The sequence below is a fragment of the Vanessa cardui genome, chromosome 28 (assembly GCF_905220365.1).
Source record: "Vanessa cardui chromosome 28, ilVanCard2.1, whole genome shotgun sequence".
Taxonomy (NCBI): Eukaryota; Metazoa; Arthropoda; class Insecta; order Lepidoptera; family Nymphalidae; genus Vanessa; species Vanessa cardui.
Genome location: NC_061150.1, coordinates 2,091,124 through 2,116,934, shown reverse-complemented (window position 1 = coordinate 2,116,934; position 25,811 = coordinate 2,091,124). Strand labels below are relative to the sequence as shown.

At 37.0% G+C, this 25,811-nt stretch overlaps 1 protein-coding gene across 1 annotated transcript; it reads right to left on the bottom strand.

Annotated features, from left to right (window-relative positions):
• Positions 1-2,786: 2,786 nt before the first annotated feature.
• LOC124541689 (transferrin-like) lies at positions 2,787-24,329 on the bottom strand. Its single transcript, XM_047119618.1, has 15 exons — positions 24,166-24,329; positions 14,980-15,070; positions 13,815-13,951; positions 13,026-13,174; positions 12,511-12,655; positions 11,893-12,086; positions 10,969-11,111; positions 8,424-8,593; positions 7,769-8,009; positions 7,199-7,362; positions 6,518-6,660; positions 5,547-5,613; positions 4,534-4,644; positions 3,900-4,041; positions 2,787-3,155 (listed from the first exon to the last, which is right to left on the bottom strand). Exons 1-15 carry the CDS (start codon positions 24,224-24,226, stop codon positions 2,819-2,821), a joined length of 2,295 nt encoding a protein of 764 aa, XP_046975574.1. The 5' UTR covers positions 24,227-24,329; the 3' UTR covers positions 2,787-2,818.
• Positions 24,330-25,811: the final 1,482 nt, after the last annotated feature.

Below are 25,811 nucleotides of genomic sequence, written 5' to 3'. Positions count from 1 at the left end.
GATTTGACGTTTAGATTCAAAAGGTACTAAGAGCTTAAGACTCGATAAAGGAATGAATTTGAAAACTGATGAAGGTTTTCTCACTCTGACTGTACATAAGAATTGATGACATGACTAAAATTAACATCAATGGGTTTATTAAATTGGATTACTAAATTTTATTTTGAAAAAAGCACTTTTTTGTCAAACGAGTATTAGCGCGTTTCTGACAGATGTCATATTATAGGTCGAACGGCGCCATCTTGTTTGCAGACATTTTAAAACACACGAAAAAGTGTAGATTTTGTACAATAGAGTATTCTACGGTGTTTAAAATAGTAATTCAAAATTTTATATATCCTCATAAAAAACCACAAAAATATATTATGGCAAAATAAACACCTTCTCATACATACGCCCGACAATGAAATTAAAATTTAAACCTTTTTTATTCCCGCAAAAACCGCTGTCAGTCATTTTGGTGACGTCACACCTGTATAAATAACAGTCCATATTCATAGTACATTCTGCTTTTACAAATCTGTTTTGCATTTTAATAAATTAACATGTACAAATAAAATTTCCTTTGATTTTTTAAATTTAATATTATAGTAAATCCTTGAAGTTAAAGTTGATAGATATAGTTTAACTGTTAATAACTTAACACTGAACTGACGGTCAGTTTGCCGCACTTACGTCACAACATGGCAGCGTGTTTTAGGTTACGTGACATGTAGATTAAAAATAACGACTTTTTAATTTAGTATAATGAAGTAATAATGTGCTTTTATGGGTCAAAATTAGAATTTAAGTATATTTCTGTATAATCTTTAGGTTTTATCAACTTTTATCATTTATATTTCACCACTGAAGGTACCCTATTCGTATAAATAGATATATCGTTTATATACAACACAACACAAATGTACATATAGACATTTTATTGTCAATATCAGAATCATTTATGATAAGTGGGCGTATATTCTAACTATTGTTCACAAAGCTTTAATTAAGCAAATCAATTACACAGATAATTTCACAGTAGTGCTACGAGACTAACCTTAGCCTTCAATACGGTGTTATGACATTTGATTCTATATCATAATTCATATCACATTACTATTGCATATTATGAATATAGCAGGGGCTATTGAATTTACTTTATTATATACAATTATTATTGTAATTAATTGATCAATAATTTGTAAAACTGTAATTAATATTATTTTATATAGCATAGCATTTAATACTGGCATGTAACACTATTTCTTATTTTAAATATGATAGAGCTGTCATTATAAAACAATTGGACGATAGCGGGGCATTCTAACAAAAGATAGAGAAATTGAAGCATCATTGTAAAACGATAATATTATTTTGGTCATCCCGAACTTACAGTAGTTATAAATATCATTACGTTAAAATGTCACATACAGAAACTACTGGAAATTAGCGATAACACGTGGTGCGCGGGAAATCTTGAATGTAACTGCATTCAAGATGGCTGCCTCGCTACCCTCGTCGCGACGCTTCACTAGACGTAAAACTCCGTTACGCTCCCATTGACTCTTTTCCAGCCAGTACTAAAAACAAGATGGCGCTCCATGCCCCGTCATATGTTTTGATAGTAAACATGTTTTATTATAAATAAAGATATATTAATCAAAAAATGTTTGTTCTGAGCTAGTTAAAATCGTTTGGAATTTGTGTACACTCTTTTCATATATCAGCAAATATGGAATTTGTATGTTTTTTGTATCGAGTTATTAAATAAAACAATTTCTTTAAAAAAACGTATTTTATTTCAAAGCACTCTACACATGCAATGCGTGCCCTTGTATGAACCGAAATTATATCCTATATGTATACTTTTTACAATGCAAGGTTATATAAAATACATTTTATAAAATAGCAATTATGAAGAGGAATAAAAAGCTGTGAAAACGTCAGTCTGCGGCAAGCCGTCGACGAGTGCGGATGTCTAAACAGTTGCATCTTGATCGTTCTTCGATACAATAAATAAAAATTATTATAATTATTTGAAAATTTGTTAGAAAGTTTAATTTATTTTTATTTTAATTGAATTAGCGCCAATTGTCATGACTGTGCTTACTGGGCTTTATACTTCGGTGGTAACGCTTCACGATTCAAAATTACTTGGCGGTTGTAATAATTTCGGTTTTGAATTGAATATTTCATACAATCCCATTCATAAACGTCAATTTTAGTGAATATTTTAAATATAAAAAGCATTTACATTCATTTTATGAATGAATGTAACAAAAAAATTTAATTATTTTCTTATTTGAAAAGGCGAATGTGTTGTACCAAACAGCCACTGTTTACAATTTAAATTATATAAACTCCTTGATTAATTTACTTCGGTTTTTTTTTCATTTTATTGATTAGAATTTAAAATATATGCATGTAATAAATTTCATGACTACACTAAAAATTTAAGTAATAAAATAGTAAAAAAATAAATATTACAGACAGCGAATTTTTTTTGGTTCAATTCGTTTGTTTAAGGCAAGGCAAAGACAAGACACCTCACATCCTTGATTGTCAATAATCTATTCTAACATATTTTGCTTCACTCATTTAAAATTACATAATATACATATACTAAACTTACTTACAAAAATGTATACAATCTAGCTATAAAAAAAAGTTGCTCCTATGCCTTGTTTGAAAAAAAAAATTAAATGTCATGTTTATACAGATAAGGGAATAATATCATTGACTGAAAAGTTTTTTTTTAATTTTAAAAATGACAAGTGTATTGAAAAGTATGTATATTGTTATCTGTGTTTCAAGGCATCGAGCTGATTGAAAGCGCTTAGTAAATAACGAAACGTGTGATAAGGGAAGTAATGATCAGGGTGATGAATGAGACCATGCTCCTCGTCGCGAGACCTGGGAGGGGGGCAGCTGATCCAGTACAAGACTCCAGATGCTGGAACAGTTCATTATAGTTCCTTATCGGTTCGCTAGTCGCCTCACTAGATGGCTCTGACAGACCGATGGCGGTATCTTTGAAGAGCAGGTCATTGACCCCGTCAAACGGAGAGTACATTTCCAAGTTGATCAACTGGGCGCCATTAGCGGCACTGTATCCAAAGAACGTGTCAAGAGTGTCCAGCATCGCATTGAGGCTGTTCAAGAGAGGATCGTTGCTGTAATAAGAAAAAAAATCAAATGTATCATTTAAATAATTGCACATGCAACACAGTACACGCGATAGAAGTGGAACATCGTAAATATATATATCTCTTTCTGTTTCACTCTACGTAGTATATTCCTTCTCTCTCGTATTACGAATTATGCTTGAATTTGACGTATCCTTGAAAATTTACTCAAAATTCTGCACCAAACTATAAGACAGTAAGTAATATAGCTGGTCTTGATTGATATACCCATTTCTATAAATAAATATTATATGTCTTATTACAGGAACTCATATTGTATGAGCTAACCTAACATACACTGTCTGTTGCCTGGAAGAGATTACTATGTAGCTATAAGGTCATCAATCCTCCTCCCCTTTTATTTAAGCTGTATCCCTGTTTTATATATTTACTTTCTCTTTTTTATGGCATAGGTTGGCGGACGAGCATGGACCTAATGGTAAGTGATCACCATCACCCATAGGCAATGACGCTGTAAAAAAATATTAACTATTCCTTTCATCGACAATACGCCACCAACTTTAGGACCTAAGATGTTATGTCCCTTGCGCCTGTAGTAACACTAACTCTATCGCCCTTCAAATATGATACTTAAGATATGGCCCTTCAAACCGGAGCACAACAATACTGAGTACTGTTGTATATAGGTACGGTTGGATATCAAATGAGTGGGTGGTATCTACCCAAACAGGTACCAAAGCCCTACCAAGTACAATAAAGCCTTCTACTAACCGTCTAGCCAGCACTTCGGAGTCGACCACGTAGGCGAGGAGACAGTTCTGGTCAACGGTCACTCCAGTGGTCGCCGCCAGTGTGTTGTTACGACAGAGCATTCGGACATCCGTTGGTTGCAACCCAGCTGTGCGTAGATGAGCTGAAACCGGAAATGAATTATTAATAAAAATTCCACGACCTCCGTGGTCGAGTGGTGTGTACACCGGTTTTCATGGGTACGCCACTCCGAGGTCCCGCCGATTCCCGCCCGAGTCAATGTAGATTATCATTAGTTTTCTATGTTGTCTCGGGTCTGGGTGTTTGTGGTACCGTCGTTACTTCTGATTTTCCATAACACAAGTGCTTTAGCTTCTTACATTGGGATCAGAGTAATGTATGTGATGTTGTCTCATATTTATTTATTTATTATTTTATAATAAAAAAAAGTCGTTAGACAGTAAAGCCGAGATAAAGGTATGCTACACACACTGATTTGCAAGTACATACTACATATTACATGCACAATGCATTTCAGAATCTTATTTTGAAAATGGACAATTATTAAATTGGATTTTTTCCTGTTATAGTTGTAATATCTTCCCTTACTCTACCCGTTTGAAGTCGGGTTTCTGGCTAGTAAAAGTAAACTTACCCTCAATATTCTGCAGCTCCACAAACGCGATGTCTGAGTTGGGGTCAGCCAGGCACAATATTGACCCATTGTTGCCGTAGTACATGTTCGTTGCATCGTATGCGCATGTGACTGCAAAGATTACAAAATTCATATTAGGCACTCATATTATTTGCGATGATGACCTCTGTGGTCGAGTGTGTACACCGGTTTTCATGGTTACGCCACTCCGAGGTTCCGGCTGCGATTCCCGGCCAAATCGATGTAGATTATCATTAGTTTTCTATGTTGTCTTGGGTCTGGGTGTTTGTGTTATCGTTACTTCTGATTTTCCATAGCACAAGTGCTTTAGCTACTTACATTGGGATCGGAGTAATGTATGTGACGTCCAATAATTATTTATAATTTATAGTGATAGGAAATGTGCTCAGTTTGGGTAGACCACTAAGTAGTGCATATAGCATTGTTGTGTTCCAGTTATTGTAACTACAGGCACAATGGACATAATATCTTAGATCTTGATGATGATAATGATAATGTTCTGGACTTTAGACCAGCCAGCCCTGAACTTTGATTGGAAGTTGTGATCATTGGGGGCAGTGAAAGCAGTACATCCCCTGAAGTCGCTGGTTAAAGAGTTAGTCAATCTCGTGATTAATATTTCTTGCAGTTCCAATATTCAATGGTGGTACCATTGAGCCGAGATGGGCCAGTGGTTAGGTTTGGTGCATCTTAACCGAAGCACCACTGATTTTTCATGTGCTTAATATATGTTTATAATTCATCTTGATTTCGGCGGTGAACGAAAACTTAGTGAGGAAACTTGTATGTGTCTAATTTCATAGAAATTCTGCCACAAGTGTATTCCATCAACCCGGATCGGAACAGCGCGGTGGAATATGTTCCAAACCTTAAAGGGAGATGAGGCCTTAGCCCAGCAGTGGGGAATTAGCGGTATGTTGTGATTGTGGATAACCATAAGGAGGTCTAGTTGTCTGTTTATCTATGATATTATAATAATGAAATACACTTACAGTTATTACCCTCGGCTACTGTTACTGATGGTTTGCATAAATTGCACAGGTTGGTGGCGTTATAGCTCTGAAAAGGGAAAATATATATGTTTTATGGGTATATAGCCAGATCTTTTGTAACTGAACTCCTCGTAAACGATTGGATCGCTGTCGGGTTTTTTGAATGTGTGTTGATCCCTTGCCAGTTCTTTTCGGTAGAATCTGCTTTCCGAACTGGTGGTAGCTTCACGTAATGACGATTCAAAAGTGCTTGTTCCTACTTAAATAAAGTATGCTTTGGTTTTCATTGACGGAGATTGAAGTCGGCTCGGACAGATATTCTATATTATAATAATGGCCGAGTTAACAGGTAGGTGGTAATTCAAACAGAATACCGAGCGCCCATCACATCGTCTAACAAACACCAATTTCCTGACTAATTTTTTGCGTTGTTGGCATCAGATTTAATATACGAGTATTAGGTAAATAAAACCATTATGTAAGTATATCTAAAACCTGGCAAAAAATATATTTAACTGGAAACTGGAACAAATATTTTTAATATTAGGTCTCAGACAAACCAGCTCTCTCTCCTTAAAACAATATATATAGCCAGTGCAAATCTAATTTGATAGCGGATATAGGAGCGGCGTTATCAGAATAAAAAAAGCTGAGATGGCCCAGTGGTTAGAACGCGTGAATCTTAACAAACCCAGGCAAGCACCGCTGATTCATGTGCTTAATTTGTCTTTATAATTCATCTCGTGCTTAGCGGTGAAGGAAAACATCGTGAGGAAACCTGCATGTGACAAATTTCATAGAAATTCTGCCACATGTGTATTCCACCAACCCGCATTGGAACAGCGTGGTGGAATATGTTCCAAAACCTTCTCCTCAAAGGGAGAGAAGGCCTTTAGCCCAGCAGTGGGAATTTACAGGTTGTTGTTGTTGTTGTTTGTTGTTATCAGAATTCCCGGATAGTGGGTACTCACGGAGTCGACGAGTGCGTGCGAGTTGTGGAGCGCGCCGGGCGCGCAGGCGCTGTCGAGGAACTCCCCGACGGCGCGGCCGTAGTCGCACTCAGAGCCGCTGATGACGCTGCGCTCGTGGGCCGCGCGCACGAACGCCACGTACGCTGGGGAACACTCGTCGTTAGTAAAAGTCGTTTAAACCGAAAATCTTCTTATTACCCCAGATACCTATACCCACTATTCTCTATGAGTCCTAATTAATGACTCTCTCCTGAGTTCTAATTAATCAAAGGAATTAGTGAACGATGTATTTGAATGTAGTTGAATCTACATATTCGGTCTACTGTAAACTAGTCTACTGAAACTATAGTTTGTCGAGTCAAATCTGAAATATACGCTATTAGGCAGTTAGCTGATGTTGATACCAACCTTTCAATTGGTACTTTGTTAGCTCCAATATACTTTAAGGTATGTTGAAGATTTATAATATGCATTGACTTCTTAAAAAAGGCTGAAGTATTAACAAATAGAAGCACGAGACTTCTTTTGGGATGTTTCTTTGACTAAGTTGGTTTCTTATCAATAATAATATTAATTTTGATGGAATTGACACAAATTGTATAGACACTTTGACTATGGACAATTTTCAAATGGTGTCCACATACAATATACCCAACACCCATAAAGCACATCAGTACTTACAGATTCCTCCAAACTCAGGGAAGCAAGCCTTCTTCCCTCGTAAGTTTTCGAACCGTGTGATGGATTGCGTGCTGCTCTCGCGCAGCAAGGCGGCCACGCGAGTGAACGCCAGCGGGTTACTGCGTGAGTTCTGCACCAGCTTCACTGATGAGAGCCTGTAGTGTCTGCGGACGGGGATTGAAATAGTTAGTTCACCACTAATGTTCCAATTTAGTTTCTGATGGAAAGATGTTGTTTCTCTCCGATTGAAAAGAGAGGAAATGGCGATCATATGTGAGAGTTTACAACAACACGATTCTTTACATGGAATTCTAGTTATACTTGCGTGGCCTTGAACCCTAAACCCTTTGTAATTCGCGCCTTCTTACTAAATCAAAAGATTATTTTTCAAGTTAGCTCTTGCAGACACTTTTGAATCGTAAATTTACATAATTTATTTTAAAGCTACTACCAATTCGGAAAGTAGATTCTGACGAAAAGAACCGGCATTAAACTCAGTAGTTACTCTTTTTCAATGGGTTACTTACTTACTATTAAGATTTAATAGGATATAATTAGCCATTCACTTACTGTCTGGACAAATAGCCATAATTCGAGGGGGTGACGGTGAAATCGGCGGTGTTATCCCTGATATCGGTCAGACATTCGAAGATGTTGCTCCTCTGTTGGCAGGATATAGCGGGTTCGATGCCCAGCGTGTAAGCGGCGCTACGGATCCAGCTGCACTTGTTGTGCTCCTGGGCGGAGATGGTGCACCAGCGACGGGCCGGGATGCACGAGGAGGAACCGGTGATGGTTGTGAAGTTGCGAACTGAAAATTAAAAGATTTTATTTATTTGACAACACCAACAGCTAGTCTAACAAAAATACACAATAAAAAAACAAAAATCATCATGAGTAAAATGTTAGTCAACATTATAAAAAGCTAACTGATAAATAAAACATTTTGTTGGAGATATGGAAAGAAAGCCATTTAACTATTTAAGAACTATTTTGTTTTAATATTGTGAATTTTGTTGGATGGCTGTTTCTTTCTCCACCGCACCAGAAGCGCTCACCGGGCGCTCATTAGGAAATTTGGCACAGATTTCCATTAGTGGGCAAAGCTTTTTTCGCTCGCGGTTTGGACATTGTTTTATTTCTGTATTCCTCATTAAGAGTTCGATACCTTAGTAATAGTAGACGATAAAATCCAAGTCACTCACATCAGAGACTTAAAACTCACCATTTGATGTGTAGTTCTGGGTCGTGGGTATTCCATCTTCGAATGTAAGGCGCGCATTCGCACCACCGATGACGGCGTTGAACAGAACCGATTGCCATGAGTTGCCACCAGGGTTCGCACCATTTGGCCACCATTCCCGCATACTGGCTTGGACTGCTGCTGCAGTTGAACTGAAAGACAAATGAATGAGTGAGTTCTAAGTAAACTTCTTTACGAGATGGGTTCAAACTTCATCTCTTTCTCGTCGGTGAAGGAAAATATAGTAAGGAAACCGTTATGTACAATGACATTATATAAAATGTACGGTAGTTATTTACTTCGTTAAATAATAAAGTTAATTAAATGGGTGTGTTAAAATAGTGTGACAGAATGAAGCTATATACGGAATTACAGACTTTTCTGATTACAAAGTTTTCTATCCCTAAGAACACACTAGGAACTTGCATTGAATTGCAACGAAATTACGATTTCTGTTATTAGACAGCACTGTTTCGATTCTATTTGTTAAGCCACGGCATAATTAATAAAAATACAAACAAATCAAACAGTACAACAGAAAAATAACAATAAAAATGACTTGAAAAGCTATGACAAAGCAATCCGAAAGGTTCAAAGGTTGGGTACCAAGACCCAATGATGACTTTCAATGGTACCCTATACATCTGTGAAGGGTTGTATGTGTTTACTTTATCAATGTTATACAGTGGCGGATTTACCAATAGGCTAAGTAGGACGGAGCAAAGGGCGGCAGATTTAGAAAGGCGGCGAATACCCTTATAGGCTAGTAGCGGCAAATTTGTAAATCCGCCACTGTTTATATATTTACACCAAAATATTAAGGTAAAATTAGAACTGGTGTATCTACTACACATCGGAAAACCTTGTTAATACGACCGGCTAAGTCGATACTGATAAAATTCAAATTCAAATAACTTTATTTAATATAGAAGCATTACATTTTCTTATTGATGGTCAATTAAAACACTACCACCGGTTCGGAAAAGAAAATACCCTGACCTGAGAAGAACCGGCGAAAGAAACTCAGCGGTTTTTTTTTGTTTGTCTCATATATTATATAAACAATGTAATATGAGATGAAATAGGTAGGAGGCGATCGTTTCATTCCCAAGGTGTGCTATCGATCATAAACTCATTAATTGTATAGTAACCTTTTGCACATAAATAAAAATTTTAACAAAATGAAAAACCGACTTCAAACAAAACACTATTTTAAAACAAATGAATATGCACGAAAAAGTAATAAAAATAATTGCGTATTCAACATATTTTTTAGAGTCTTCCTAAGTTAAATGAAATGAAAAATATTAGACTACTTAAAAGTCGATTAACGATTATATCATGTAGTTATAATTATTGGTATATTTGGAGCCGGTGTCAGCCAATAAAACCCTACAGTATATCTATCAACGCGTAAACTACAAGGATCCCTCGAAAGAGCTGTAATCGAACTCAGCAAAAAAACTTTGAAAAAGACCAACTATATTTCGTACATCATATGACATCACATCACATACACAAACTTTGATTAAAGATAGTAAGAAATTCTGCCCCATATCGCACCCTAACTGCGAGCCGTATAGGGTTCCATCACTACATAGTATAAAACAAAGTCGCTTTCTCTGTCCCTATATCTTTGAATCTACGCAACGGATTTTGATGCGGTTTTTTTTTAAAAGATAGTGTAATTCAAGGGGAAGGTTTGTGTATATAATACATGAACAATATAGTAAAGAAACACTGATAATTTTAGAAGTTTGCGATGTGATGTCGTAAATAAACAAATTCTGTAGTATATTTAGTATCAGTATTGCACCCGTGAGAAGTCGGGGCGGGTCGCTAGTTGATTATAATATTCGATTATGATAATTACATAAACATAACCACATTACGGAAGGTGACTCAAATATCCAAATAACCTATAAATAAAAGATTCGACTGAGTATCGCTAACGTGCTCCTCAGAATTGTTCCGTTCCCTTCCGTTCCGTTACTTTGTCATGGATCCTGTGCTCAGAACCTTATCAAACTTTCACCAAATTACCCTTGAAGTATATATTTTATAATAAAAAAAGAATTATCAAAATTGGTTAACGTGATTTTCAGTTATTCACCTATTTGTCGCGCATATACATAATGCAAATTTAAGACTTATGTCGTTTTCATATGGATACCATCATCCGAAAAAAATAAAAAAAAGTGGGACCCCACGGGAAGCACTACCTTTCAAACAAAAAAAAAATTATCAAAATCGGTCCACCCAGTGAAAAGTTATGAGGTAACAAACATAAAAAAAAAAAAAAAAAAAAAAAAACAATACAGACGAATTGATAACCTCCTCCTTTTGGAAGTCGGTTGACAAGCGTTCCTTAATATTTTTTTTTAATTTGGCAACAGAGGCATTTTGAACGCTTTCTGGGATCCTGTTGTAAAACCGTATACATTGCCCTACAAAGGAGTTACTGACTATGTAGTCGAGTAACAGGAGTAACAAGTTTGTGTGTTGAAGAAAAAATTTGATAACTCACGTGGAAGCCACAATGGTACTCCAGGGTTGCTTGACGAAGGAACAGGGCGCTGTTGCGGAATTCAAGACTTCCGTGGTGAGCACCCTCAGGGAACCGTCCTCGCAAAGCAGAGCGAACGACGTCGCATCTTGGGGATTGCGAATCTGGTGAATTACAATGTATAATGCATCATTATTTGCTGCGAGATTTGTTTTATATATAATCTTTACTTTTAAATATTGCCTGTGGCAACATTTTTTTGTTTTTTTCCTTTCCTGCGATACGGGGCGTTTAAGACCTTGTATGAAAACTATTATAACCGGTATGGGCTTATTAGACCCTGTAACGTTTAAGTTTTTTTATTGTATAGTTTGGCGGACGAGCATATGGGCCACCTGATGGTAAGTCACCATTACCCATAGACAACGACGCTGTAAGAAATATTGGCTATTCGTTAAATCGCCAATGCGCCACTAACCTAGGGAACCAAGATATTATGTCCCTTGTGCCTGTAGTTACACTCGCTCAGTCACTTTTCAAACCGGAACGCAACAATACTGAGTACTGTTGTTTGACGGTAGAAAAACTGATGCGTGGGTGGTACCTACCCAAACGGGCTTACACAAAGCCCTACCACCAAGTAAAGTAAGAAACTAGAATTAAGGTAATTTGATATGATCGAATTTTATTTCTTCATTGCGGTACGTGGTCAAAGAGACCCCGTATTGGTAGGTGCACTATATGCACGATTGAAAACAGAATGCTACTATTATGTTATCAATAGGCATCATTTAAATATATTCATAATTTTCCTACACTATATCAAATAGACGTTACAGCATCCACACGATAGAAAGATGTATGTTTTTATCCGCACCGCAAGGGAGACTCATACGAGGCGTATCAGACCCCGTGAGACGTGCTAAATCATAAAGGTCAACTTACAGTGAAGAATTCTCGGACATGTTGCCAGGCGACGTAGGCGACGGTGCCGTTGTTGTTGCTCCGGAGACACTCCAGCGCTTGGATGTGCCTGTTGGTGTTCTGGATGCCAGCCACGGTGACTCCCATGTCCAGGGTATATCTGGAGCAGTTTGCGTTCTCCCCGCAGAGCGAGCAGAGGCTTGAATAGCGATTTCCTATGAAATTCATATCACATTTAAACAGTGATGATAATTGACTTCGAGATTTTGGTGGGGATTTGTACAAGCTAGTCTGTAAGTACCACCAGATCTTCGTCTGACACCAAGAGACATAAAAAGCCTTTTTATACTAAGGATAACTCTAAATTTGATTGCATAGGTAAATGTATTCTTTTATGTATACTTAGTACTATGGATATAAAGTGTTTTTTTAAGTCATAAAAATAAATTTCATTTCATAGGAAAATGTATTTAAAATACAACAATACTTAGTATTATTGTATTCCAGTTTGAAGAATGAATGAATCAGTAAAGTCACAAGGGACATAACATCGTACTTCCCAAGGTAGAGGTAGTCGTTTTTTTGATTCTTATCGATTTATTAAAATACAGCATTCCATAATAAAAAAGCAATACTCACTGAGGTCATTATCAACTGTGGTGTTCGCGCTCCAGGGACCAGGGCGACAGGCGCTGGTGAAGAATTTGCTCAAAGTATCCACTTCCAGCTCTTCCGCTGTCTTTCTATCTGTGCTACTGTCTGGGCATCTGTCAGTGCGTGCGACCTGTGCAAGAACATCGTTATTAATGATACCTGTAAGTAACTGAAGTACCAAAAGATCCTGACCTCTTTCGGTGAAGCTTCAGAGGTTAAACCATCATGCTGTCCCAATGGATCACTTCACAACCACCAAACATAAATTGAATTATTAACCTAAACATTACTCTGGGTTATGACCCAGTAGTATATATATGGCGATCTGTACACTAACAAAATAATGATTTGGTGTGACAGTTGATCATTTGAAAGATACAGACATGTGACCTTTGGGCTTACAGAAAGCCCAACAATAATATAAATAACAAAACATAGAACTGATTTAAATCCTTGAATTTTGGGGGCGAGTGCATAATTTGAGGTTTATAGTATCTTACCGCCAATTCAAAAGCCTTTAACACACGTGGGGACCAGCGTTGTTCATTTTGATCGAAGCCGGGGTGGCAGTATTTACCACCACGGAGCCCTTCCAGACCACCTGTGTGGTTGAAAGGCACTACCGCTACCGCTTCGAAGGCGAAAGGTTCTGAAGCGAAAAAAAAAACATATAAAATAGTGATTTCCTTAAGTTCATGTTTTATGAAAAATCTAGTTCTTTTCAACAACAACAACAGCCTGTAAATTTCCCACTGCTGGGCTAAGGCGTCCACTTTAAGGAGAATGTTTGGAACATATTCCACCACGCTGTTCCTATTCAGGTTGGTGGAATGCACATGTGGCAGAATTTCTATGAAATAAGATACTTGCAGGTTTCCTCGTGATGTTTTCTTTCACCGCCGAGCACGAGATGGATTATAAACACACATTTTGTACACTAATATTAATAGACTGGGCCATTTCGGCTCAAATAAAAAAAAATTCTAGCGGATATTAGTGTGCATTCCTTAGTCCACGTTTTAAGGAAGATCTCGTTCTTTTTTTGTGTTAGGAACATTGTTTCATAATGATGTTTATATTTGATAATCTTTGTTTTAAACAGGAATGACTTAATGTCCAATCGTAATTCGTACCATGAGGAATAGTTTAGTAATCTCGCGACCGATGTTATCAGTAGTTAGGAGTACAACCATTAAAGGTTCCATATTTTTGACACAATCATGTAAAGAATATGGAATCCTTGTGTTAATGGGTTCCCTCGTGTGCCATAATTTTGTAATAAGTATTACCTGGTCTAGAGACATCTCTGATGGAAGCCACCACCCGGTGGTCATTGGGCTGTTGGTGACCCAGGAGAACTATTTCCTCCTCAGAAAAGATTCCGATATCAGCAGCTCCGCGTGCTAATTTTATGGCGCAGTCTATCCTGGAGACAAAAGTGCGTTGGTAAATAAAATGACATCGATTATTGGGTGTTTTTTAACAGCTTGCAAATATCCCACTATCAAAGTCTCATCACACTGTTCTATTGCCGGTTGGTGGTACCACAAGGAAGTATTTTAGTGGTGAATTATCAACAGAGTCGAGATGGCCCAGTGGTTAGAACACGTGCATCTTAACCGATAATTGCGGGTTCAAACCCAGGCAAGAACCGCCGTTTCATGTGCTTAATTTGTCTTTATAATTCATCTCGTGCTCAACGGTGAAGGAAAACATCGTGAGGAAACCTGCATGTGACAAATTTTATAGAAATTCTGCCACATGTGCATTCCACCAACCCGCATTGGAACAGCGTGGTGGAATATGTTCCGAGACCTTCTCCTGAAAGGGAGAGGAGGCCTAAAGGCCTAAACGGCTGGGCTAAAGCCCAGCAGTGGGAATTTACAGGCTGTTGTTGTTGTTGTATCAACAAACATTAAGAATAAAGTGGTACATTTCGGGGATCATTGTTTATCTTTACAGAATGACAACTTACCGAATAACTTATATCGTTCTGGTTTTCAGGATAATGGTTGCTTTCAATTCTATAATGACATTTTATTAATAGTATTAGTTCCCTGATTTCGTCACGATATTACCTTTTAGCCTCGAGCTCAATAAACTAGACTGTTGCTTCTCATCAACATACCACGAACACTATTTGGGAACGTTGACTTTATTGAAAAGTAAAATTACTTTTTTTATGATATAGTTTGGCGGACGAGATGACCACCTGATGGTAAGTGGCCACCATCGCCTATAGACAATGACGATCCTTACATCGTCAACGTGACACCAACCTTGAGAACTAAGACGTTATGACCCATGTGCTTAGTTACACCAGCCTTCACCCTTCAAACCGGAACACAACAATACTGAGTACTGTTGTTTGGCGGTAGAATAACTGATGAGTGGGTGGTACCCATCCAGGCGGGATTGCACAAAGCACTACCACCAAGTAAAGTTACTACTTACTTAGTTTCAACTCTTTCGCAAATGACTTGACTGCCGATATTATCTAAGCTTTGGCAGAGCTGAGTGCTGGTTGTCGGTATGCAGATGCGATCTGAAAGAGAGAAAAGATAATTAGTCCAGATGTAGAAGTACTATGAAAAAAAATCAAAATAAACTTTATTCAAGTTGGCTTTTATAAGCACTTTTGAATCGTTATTTAACAATTAAGTGAAGCTACCATCGGTTCGGAAAGTAGATTCTACCGAGAAGAACCGCCAAGAAACTCAGTAGTTACTCTTTTTCAACATTTGAAAACGGTCATGTTAGTTAATACAATTATTTAAATTAATATATCCTGCCTGGAAGTCAACAGGTCCACAGGCTTTTGAGGGTTCAAATTACCCCCGATTTTTTTTCGCTAAGGCAAGAAAAGTCGCGTTTATCTATATATAACTTTCCTTTCAATGACCTCTTCGTGAGGATAATAGTAAGGATAGAATCCTGCATAAGCTTGTGTTTTTATAGAAATATTTATTAACATAAGAATTAATAACATTAAAAGCTTAAATATATACAAATATGAACTAAAACTAGTTACTGTATAAATCTTGACCGCGTGGAATGGTGGCAAGAATGCTAGCAGCATTTCCCCGTTGAAACGCAATTCCGATCCTCTGGGCAAACGAACCAGCCCTCCTGTCACCAGTGGAGGCAATGAGGCGAGGTGCTATACTTTTGATGAAAAGTTGTGTTGCGGAGTTGGGAAATAGCCCAAAGATACATGATCAATATTACAAGGTCTAACGCTATAAAATTATAAAGATACAAGATTATATATGTATGTATCGTGATATGTGTAAATGTTATCGTTAAACAATCATGTGACTCGTATAAATTATATGTGATAAGCGCTAGGGCGAGCCAGTGACTCATAGCATAGCTGAACAAACCGGAGTTGTATGTTTGTTCATATATTATATGCCAAAAACCGAGGTGATATGATTTTTTTTTTTAATATTGGACAACATAACATACATAACTCTGATCCCAATGTAAGTAGCTAAAGCACTTGTGTTATGGAAAGTCAGAAGTAACGACGTCACAAATACCTAGACCCAAGGCAACATACAAAACTGATGAATTTTCTACATCGACTCAGCCGGGAATCCAACCAGGACCTCGGAGTGGCGTACCCATGAAAACTGGTGTACATACGTCTCGACCACAGAGGTCGTCAAAATGATTAAACTGAACGATACTTTTTATGAACGTTGTGATCATCAACTCTTCTTCTTCTTGAAACACTTCTTGGTGAACCCGTCTGGGTAGGTACCACCCACTCATCAGTAATTATACCGCCAAATAAGAGTACTCAGTATTGTTGTGTTCCGGTTTGAAGGGTGAGTGAGCCAGTGTAACTACAGGCACAAGGGACATAACATCTTAGTTCCCGAGGTTGGTGGCGCATTGACGATGTAAGGAATAGTTAATATTTCTTACAGCGTCATGGTGATGGTGACCACTTACCATCAAATAGCCCATATCCTCGTCCGCTAACCTATACTATTAAATAAAAATCTGTGTTTCTATACTATATTGTTCATGTATTATTACAAAAACAATTTTCTCGAATCACTTTATCCGTTAAAACAAACCGCATCAAAATCCGTTGTGTAATTTTAAAGATCTAAGCATATTTATGGACAGACCCACAGCGAGTCAGTAAGCGAGTTTGTTTTACTGTGTAGTGACACAGCGTTCTGAACGCAGCCGTAAATTTAAATATGGCCGCCCATTGAACAGTCATTTCATTGAATTTTATGGATTTAATATCGATATACCTCGATTATAAGATTGTCGAAACGCTTGGCCCTTGGAGTAGTGGGGCAAAAAACTTCACCAAAAGTATAACTCGCCTCATTGCCTCCACTGGTGACAGGAGGGCTGGTTCGTTTTTTGCCCAGAGGATCGGAATAGGCTATTTGACTGGTTTTTAAAATCCATTTTATATTATTAAGTAGAGGTTAAGGAACTCAGTAAAAGTAGTTTTTTTTTTATTTCTAGAACATATTTGCCAAAAAAATATCATAGTAAAAATTCCATATTTAAATAACGCGCGAAAACGCTACTTGGACAATGATTTTTGAATAAATTAAGTATTATTTTCAAGTTTCGTTAGTAAATAACCATTTTTAAACTCATAATATACACTGATTACAATAATTCACAATTTATTTTTCGCATTGTCAAATAACCTATTGCATTATTGCCACCATTAAACGCGGTCAAGATTTATACAGTAACTAGTTTTAGTTCATATTTGTATATATACACATCAACACCGTCTAGGGATATTTTGTATAAAATTCTTAAACTTAAAAAATCATATCCAGTTTTAAAATCTTTTGATGAAAGACTATTTTATAAACCTTCTTGGACGATTCTAAATTTGAATTTGAAAAAAATTAATAAAAATAAAATTTTTACACGACATAATAGTAGCGATGGCCGAAGGTTACGTTTACCTACCGTCATATTAAGATATTTTTTTGTGTCAAATTTAAGTTTTATAACAAGTTATCGATTAATTTCGAGTTAAACCTATTGTGTGCATCATGCAGCGGTGCCATTTAACGAGAGAAGAAATGTTAAGGGCAGTAGGCATGCTCAAAGCTGGGGCTACTCAACTGAGAATTGCTGAGGAGATTGGAACAAGACAAAACGTCATATCTAGGTTATGGTCACGCTACCGTGCTACTGGTGAAGTGACTGAAAGATATCCAGGTAGGAAGCGCATAACCAATCAACGACAAGACCGATATTTGCAAGTTGCCGCGAAAAGAGAACCAAATGTTACGGCACTTCAATTGGTTCAGAGGCTCCAGCCAGAGGACCAGTTGCTTGTGAGTGACCAAACCGTAAGGAGAAGGCTGCATGAAGCTAACCTTCATGCTCGCAGGCCGTTTCGTACTCCAGCACTACGCCGAGGAAATCGTGGACGACGACTAGAGTGGGTTCGTGTAAATTTGCTCTCGGAAGATAACCAGTGGTCTGTAGTGCTGTTTACCGATGAGTCCCGGTTCGGTTTCCATCCCGATACACGTAGCGTACGTGTTTGGCGATTCCCTGGTCATGATAGCCGTCTGATCACATCTTCAGAAAGTCCATTCATACCATGGCGGCATAATTATGGTTTGGGCGAGAATTTATCTTGGTGGAAGAACAGACCTCGTTTGGATCAGAAACACCATGGCGGCCAAAAAATGTCGTGACGAGATGCTTGTGCCAATAATTTAGCATATTTTTCATTTAGCATGCCCCATAGACTAAAAATGGGCCAAGAATTCACGCTCATGCACGATAGCAACCGTCCGCACACAGCGGGAGTGGTGACGAGATTGTTGTAGGAACAAGACGTATCGGTCTTAGGCTGTCCCGCTCAATCACTTGACCTAAACCCCATGAAGCACGCGTGGGCCATACTCCAAAGAAAGGCTTCGAGGAATTTTCCTGCAAATATTGCGACGGATGAGCCACTTTTTTGCATCTTAGTCGGACCTGGGACTATCTACCGCAGCAAGACTTGGATAACTTAATCCAAAGTATGAAAAATTGTTGCAGGACGTTATAAATGTCCTGGATAGTTTTACAGGCTACTGATTTTTCATATAACTGTTAAAAACATTAACTTTTCTACATTTTTCACATTTTCTTGAGACAAACATTAATTGTTAGTTTTACCAATATTTTACATTTTTTCTTTATTTAAGGATAAAATTGTTTACGCAAAATAATATGGTTAATTTTTTATTCTGGAGTATAGTCAGATAAATGGGCTTTATAAAAATATAAACATGTTGCAGGTTATCTTTAATAAATTTTGAAATAATTGAGTCAATTCAAAATATCCCTAGACAATGTTGATGTGTGTATTTAAGCATTTAATGTTATTAATTCTTATGTTAATAAAATATTGTGGATATATGTCGTTGAGTAAAGTAACAGTAACAGCATTTAAATTTCCCACTGCTGGGCTAAGGCCACCTCTTCCATTAACAGGAACAGCGTGGTGGAATATGTTCCAAACCCTCTCCTTAATGGAAGAGGAGGCCTTATCCCAGCAGTAAGAAATTTACAGGCTGTTACTTTACTTTACTTTATTTAGCATTAAGCTCAGCTTTCAGTATACGTATTATATGTTGATATAACATATTTGTCGGACATAGTTCGTTAAAAGATATTTCAAAAAGAAACATATGTTTCAACAAAAGATTATTAAAATAAATACTGGTCGACCGCGGGTACGCTCTTTTTTTAATTGGTCTAACAGTCTAGTTATTATTTATTAAAGATCTCAAGACGAACAACTTTTCAATTTATATTTTCCATTACTGTGACACGGCGCTATGGTGTACCTACTTTAATAAATTCGATGACATCACATCGCGTTTTGGTTTCACAAACGTTACCTGTTGACTTCCGAACATAATTTAATTAATTGTATTTAACTAACATGACTTTGTCTTATTAAATGTTGAAAAAGAGTAACTACTGAGTTTCTTGGCGGTTCTTCTCAGTGGAATATACTTTCCGAACCGGTGGTAGAATCACTTAAAATAAATAAATAAATACAGGACAACGTCACATACATTACTCTGATCCCAAAGTAAGTAGCTAAAGCACTTGTGTTATGAGAAATCAGAAGTAACGACGGTACCACAAACACCCAGACCCGAGACAACATAGAAAACTAATGATAATCTACATCGACTCGGCCGGCACTCGAACCCGGGGCCTCGGAGTGGCGTATCCACAAAAAAACCGGTGTACACACCACCCGACCACAGAGGAAAATAGTTGTCAAATGACGATTCAAAAGTGCTTGTAAAAGCCTACTTGAATAAAGTATATTTTGGTTTTGATTTGATCTTAGACGCACCAAGTCACATACGAGGCGTATAAGACCTCGTTCCGTGTTAACTGAACACCTGTTTCAGTGGCGTAGCTATCGTAGGGCAGGTAGTGCACCAGGCCCCCGGAGTTAAGGGGGCCCTCTTAACTAAACCTTAAGCTTCTGAAGCTAGAAAAACACGACCCTGCTCACAAGATTGGTATTTATAATTTTAGAGGGTTATTATTAGTCAAAGAGGGGTGAGAGCCTGATTATTTTTCTATGCACTGGGGCCCTTCCTCGCCTAGCTACTCCACTGATCTCTTTGTTAAATCATTGCTAGTAATAAATGGTTTAATTATTGTATATGTCCCATTGTCTAATACGGTATCGAGGCGTTGCCGGTATGACGTCAGCATCGATAAGATTGACTATAAAATATTTCGTATTATGTGACACACTTTGTACTACTACTTATTAAACACAATTCTGCAGTTATACTATATATAACACTTGAAACTCAGAGTATAGTACAAAAACCTTAATTAAAAGTATAACTGCTCACCTATACACATTGGCAAAAAAGGCATATTATTCGATACAAGATTTTGTAGACGATAAAAAAGCGTGGAGTTAATACCTGTTGACTTCCAGGCAGGATACATTACATACATATATAATTGTATTTAACTAATATCATTGTATTATTTAAATGTTGAAAAAGAGTTACTACTGAGTTTCTTGCCGGTTCTCTGACAAAAATTAAAAAAAAAAAACTTGTAATTATTATACACATTACGTCCGTAATCCGTATACTCGTCACTACATAGCGGGTTGGGAAAATAATCTAGTTACTGACAGAAATATCGCCTAGTTTATAATCATACTAATAACGGGAAAAACCGATGTAATGAGGACGATAGAACGCAAATCATAAATGTTGCAAAAAAAAGTAGAGGCGGCAAAATTTGAATAGCCTACTAGCCTACTAGCGGCAGATTTGTAAATCCGCCATTGCCTTGAGTCCTTAAATATATACTGAATTTAAAAATAGTTTCTATATAAATATTGACCGCGTGCAATGGTGGCAAGAATGCTAGCAGCCTTTCCCCGTTGAACCGCAATTCCGATCCTCTAGGCTAACCAGCCCGGCTTCGATTCCCGGCTGAGTCAATGTAGATTATCATTAGTTTTCTATGTTGTTTTTGTTCTGGGTGTTTGTGGTGACGTCGTTACTTCTGATTTTCCATAAAACATCTGCCGCCCCATGGGATTGCGAGGGGGGGGGGTTGTATAACTAGCACTGTGTTTGCACTCACTTGCACTATCATATGTCTTGCTTAGTTGTGATTATAACATAATAGTTACCGATGTTGATGGCGCAATGGTGATGTATAAATAATTAGATTCGTATAATGCAGTGACAAGGCCATTAACTATAAGTTGACTCATATAACTAGGATCGGCCTTAACCATCTAAACATCTCAGGCTGGACTTGTCTCGTATGACGGTCTAGGACTGGCCTTAACCATATAGGTTTCCGGCTAGACATGTATTCTTTTATATGAGTCCCAGGGGCCAGTGTCAGATGGGGAAGGTCCAAGGCGCTCTTTGAAACTAAAGCTCTTTTTTGTACATAACAAGTGTAATTGCATCGAGTAAAAAACCGACTCTAAAGATATAGTAAAGTAAATAAGTAACAGCCTGTTAATTTCCCACTGCCGGGCTAAGGCCTCCTTTTTAACTAAGGAGAGAGTTTAAATACAGGCACAAGGGACATAACATCTTAGTTACCAAGGTTGGTGGCGCATTGTCAATGTAATGAATATTTAATATTTCTTACAGCGTCATTGTCAACCTATACCAAAAAAAAAAAAACAAAAAAAGGAAACAGATTATATTAATTAAATTCGAGTTGGCTAGTCATGAAATACATATTAATTTTAATACAATTCAAAAAAATCTCTACAATCTCGTTTCACAAAATTTGTTAAATAAGACTAATCTTAACCTCACACCCGACGAGTACCACGTGGTATCTGCTTAAGAATCTAACATAGCTAAAGCTTATCTTTGCCCTGGGAAATATATACATATCCAAGGTTATACAAATAATCGTCAGTTCAAACCTACCGCCGGAACCGAGCGCGGAACGATCGATATCATATCTTAATAAATTTACAAGCACATTGGCATTAACACGTTGTCTGCACCATTTTATTATTTATATTATTATATTATACGGGGCGTTTAAGACCTCGTATGAAAATTATCACATCGATACGGGGCCTATTAGACCCCGTAACGTTTGACCAAATGTCGATGTGATTTTATGATGTGATGTTATAGAATTTTATTTCTTCAGTGCGGTACGTGGTCAAAGAGACCCCGTATTCAATCAGGTTCATCATAGCATTCTGTTTTCAATAATCTTCATGTAAATATACTAGCTGTGCCCGCGACCTTGTACGCGTTTGAATTTAACAAAAATAAATATATATTGTAACCTATGTTACTCATTATATCAGTTACTTGCGAGCGTAAGTCCCGTCAAAATCGGTACAGCCGTTCCATAGATTAGCCGGAACAAACAGACAGACAAACAAAATTATAAAAAAATGTTGTTTCGGTATATGTACCGTGTATACATATGCACTGAGTAAAAAAGGGCTATTTTAATATTACAAACAGACACTCAATTTTATTATATGTATTGATTAGCAACATAACGCTTATTAAAATATATAAAATGTAACTTCGTTGCGTTGGTAACGATGATTGCGGGTTCAAACCCAGGCAAGCACCACATTCATGTGCTTAATTTGTCATTATAATTCATCTCTTGCTCAGCGGTGAAGGAAAACTTCGTGAGGAAACCTACATGTGACAAATTTCATAGAAATTCTGCCACGTGTGTATTCCAGCAACCCGCATTGGAACAGCTTGGTGGAATATGTTCCAAACCTTCTCCTCAAAGGGAGAGGAGGCCTTTAGCCCAGCAGTGGGAATTTACAGTTGTTTCGACCTCGTTCGCATTGAACATGTAAATGTATATAGCATTACGATTGTCACGTCAACGGTTAAAATTGAAACGGGAAACTCACTTAATTATAAAGGATTTTTTTATCTGTTTCATTGTGCATTAAGAAAATTTTAAACTTGAAAAAGGGGCAAGATATATCAAACTATACAGCGTTTATTGGTTATGATTTCATACCGATATGTTAAGTTATTTACACGTGAAAAAATATATGTATAGCACGATGCAACTTAGATGTAGCATCGGCAAATTCAATAAAACTGATTATTGCCGATTCACAACCAATAGAAACAGCTCCCTATCGCGCCATTCGACGCTATTCGTCGCTATAGATTCCCGCGTCAGTTCAACCCGAGACAGTCAATTCACATGTCAAATTGACGAACATATTAGGTCGTATGATATTACAAGTTATTACGTTTGTGTAAAGGTCATATTCGCATAAGAAATAAATATTGATAATTTGGGATAGCGTACTCAATTCGGATGTGATCGGTTTTACGAATTTTGCCGATGATACGCCTGAGTTGTGTCGTACTACATATATATCGATTATATGCTAAGATCTTTTTCAAAACGCGTTTATTTTCATGTATGTATTTTTGTTTAGTAGTTTTTTCTTTTGGGTGCAATAAAGCATCACATTTCTAAGAGTTAGAAAGCAAAGGAAATCATCCATAAAATACAGAATATATATGTTATTTGCAGACTATTATGTAATATATATTCTAGAACTCCAGATCGATCGATAACAATCATATATTATATGAATAAACAATACCACTGACTTATCAAGAGATGTCTGATATGTTCGATTGACTTGATATATACCGTAGGTAGAGTGAAGTCAGACGCTTACTAATCATATAAAACCTTCAATTTTAAGCAAAATGGGAAGGATACCTAAGCATAAATATGACTCATACAAAGTTGGGATGTACTAGTACTTATTCTAAACAAATTTTTGTAAATCAAATCAAAATAAACTTTATTCAAGTAGGCTCATACAAGCACTTTTGAATCGTCATTTAACAATTAAGTGAAGCTACCAAGTTCGGAAAGTACCTAGAAGAACCGGCTAGAAACTCAGTAGTTTTTCTTTTTCAACTTTTAAATACAGTCATGTTAGTTAAATACAATTATATATGTCTGTAATATATGTGCATGGAAGTCAACAGGTATTAACTCCACGCTTTTATCATCTATAAAAAGTAAGTTAGTTTTCAATTATAATTTTAACAAATACTAATGATTACATAACATTTAAGTACTTACAATTCTGTGCAGTCGCACAAACGACGAAGAAGGCAGCTACTATTATCAATTTAAAACCCATTTTGCACAGTTTGTTACACAGAAAACACAGAAAGCAGGATCAAACCCGCCACGCCCTTACTACGAGCGTCTACTTCGAACCACAGTTATGATTTTATTTAAAACGATCGTGCAGTCGTGAAATCTTATCAACGTTTCGAAATTCAGTGTAAAGGTGGGCGATAAAAATTCAGTGATAACGTGATAACAGCGCCGCTGATAACTTTGTACATAGCGTCCCTTAGGGCGCGATTCTATATCCCGTACTATTGATAACGCATATCGATGTTAATATAATGATTTCATAATATATTTAACAAATTATTGAGTTACATTTAACGGCTCTGCTATTATAATAAGCTTCGTATTACGAAATCTAGATAATCAGTCAATACCTGTTGACTTCCAAGCAGGATACATTATTTTAATAATTGTATTTCATTAACATGACTTTGTATTTTTAAATGTTAAAAAAGAGTAACTACTGAGTTTCTTGCCGGTTCTTCTCGGTAGAATCTACTTTCCGAACCGGTGGTAGCTTCACTTACTTGTAAAATGACGATTCAAAAGTGCTTATAAAAGCCTATTTGAATAAAGTTTATTTTGATTTTGATGATTTTTTTTTGAAAATTATATATATTATATATGTATATTTAAATAAATTGCAAAATCCAAATTTCGTTTTTCATTCGTTAACGATGCATAATACACTAATAGTAAAGACTTTACTGCACGAAAAAGGTTCTCGTAAAAATTTTCGAATCTCATTAGATAGCCGAGTTAGTGCCGAGAAACAAATTTTACCCCTTTTTCAAAATGGCGGCCTTGGCGCCCCAGAAAAAATTGCTTCTTAATATAATTTTCATTTATTTCCCTTTTTCCGATGAAATGACTGGACTATTATTAGTTTATCTTTCCTCCTTGTGTCTGCACAATGATTGTTTTATTACTTTCAAAATGATGGCCCAGTAGTTAGAACGCATGCACATTTACCGATGATTATGAGTTCAGACCCAGGCAAGGACCACTGAATATTCGGGTGCTTAATTTGTTTATAATTCATCTCATAGTCGGCGGTGAAAAATATGAAAAAAATTCATAGAAATTCTGCCTCATGTGAATTCTAGCAAAACGCATTGGAACAGCGTGATGTTCCAAACCTTCTCCTTAAAGGGGGGGGTTGAAAGTGGGAAAGTGGGAAGTGACAGTGGGAAATTCACAGGCTGTTGTTGTTGTTGTTGTTATTTTCAAAGAGATCTACATTATAGTGAATACAAGATTTTTGTAAACATATTATAATATAATAAATATAAGACATACATTACTCCGATCCCAATGTAAGTAGCTGAAGCACTTGTGTTATGGAAAATTAAAAGTAACGACGGTACCACAAACACCCAGACCCAAGACAACATAGAAAACTTTTTCTGCATCGAACCCGGGACCTCGGAGTGGCGTACCCATGAAAACCGCTGTACACACGATCACGGAGATCGTCAAATTATAAATACAAATTTAGCACATGAATATTCATTGGTGCATGCGTGGGTTTGAACCCGCAATCATCGGTTAAGATGCACGCGTTCTAACCACTGGGCCAACTCAGA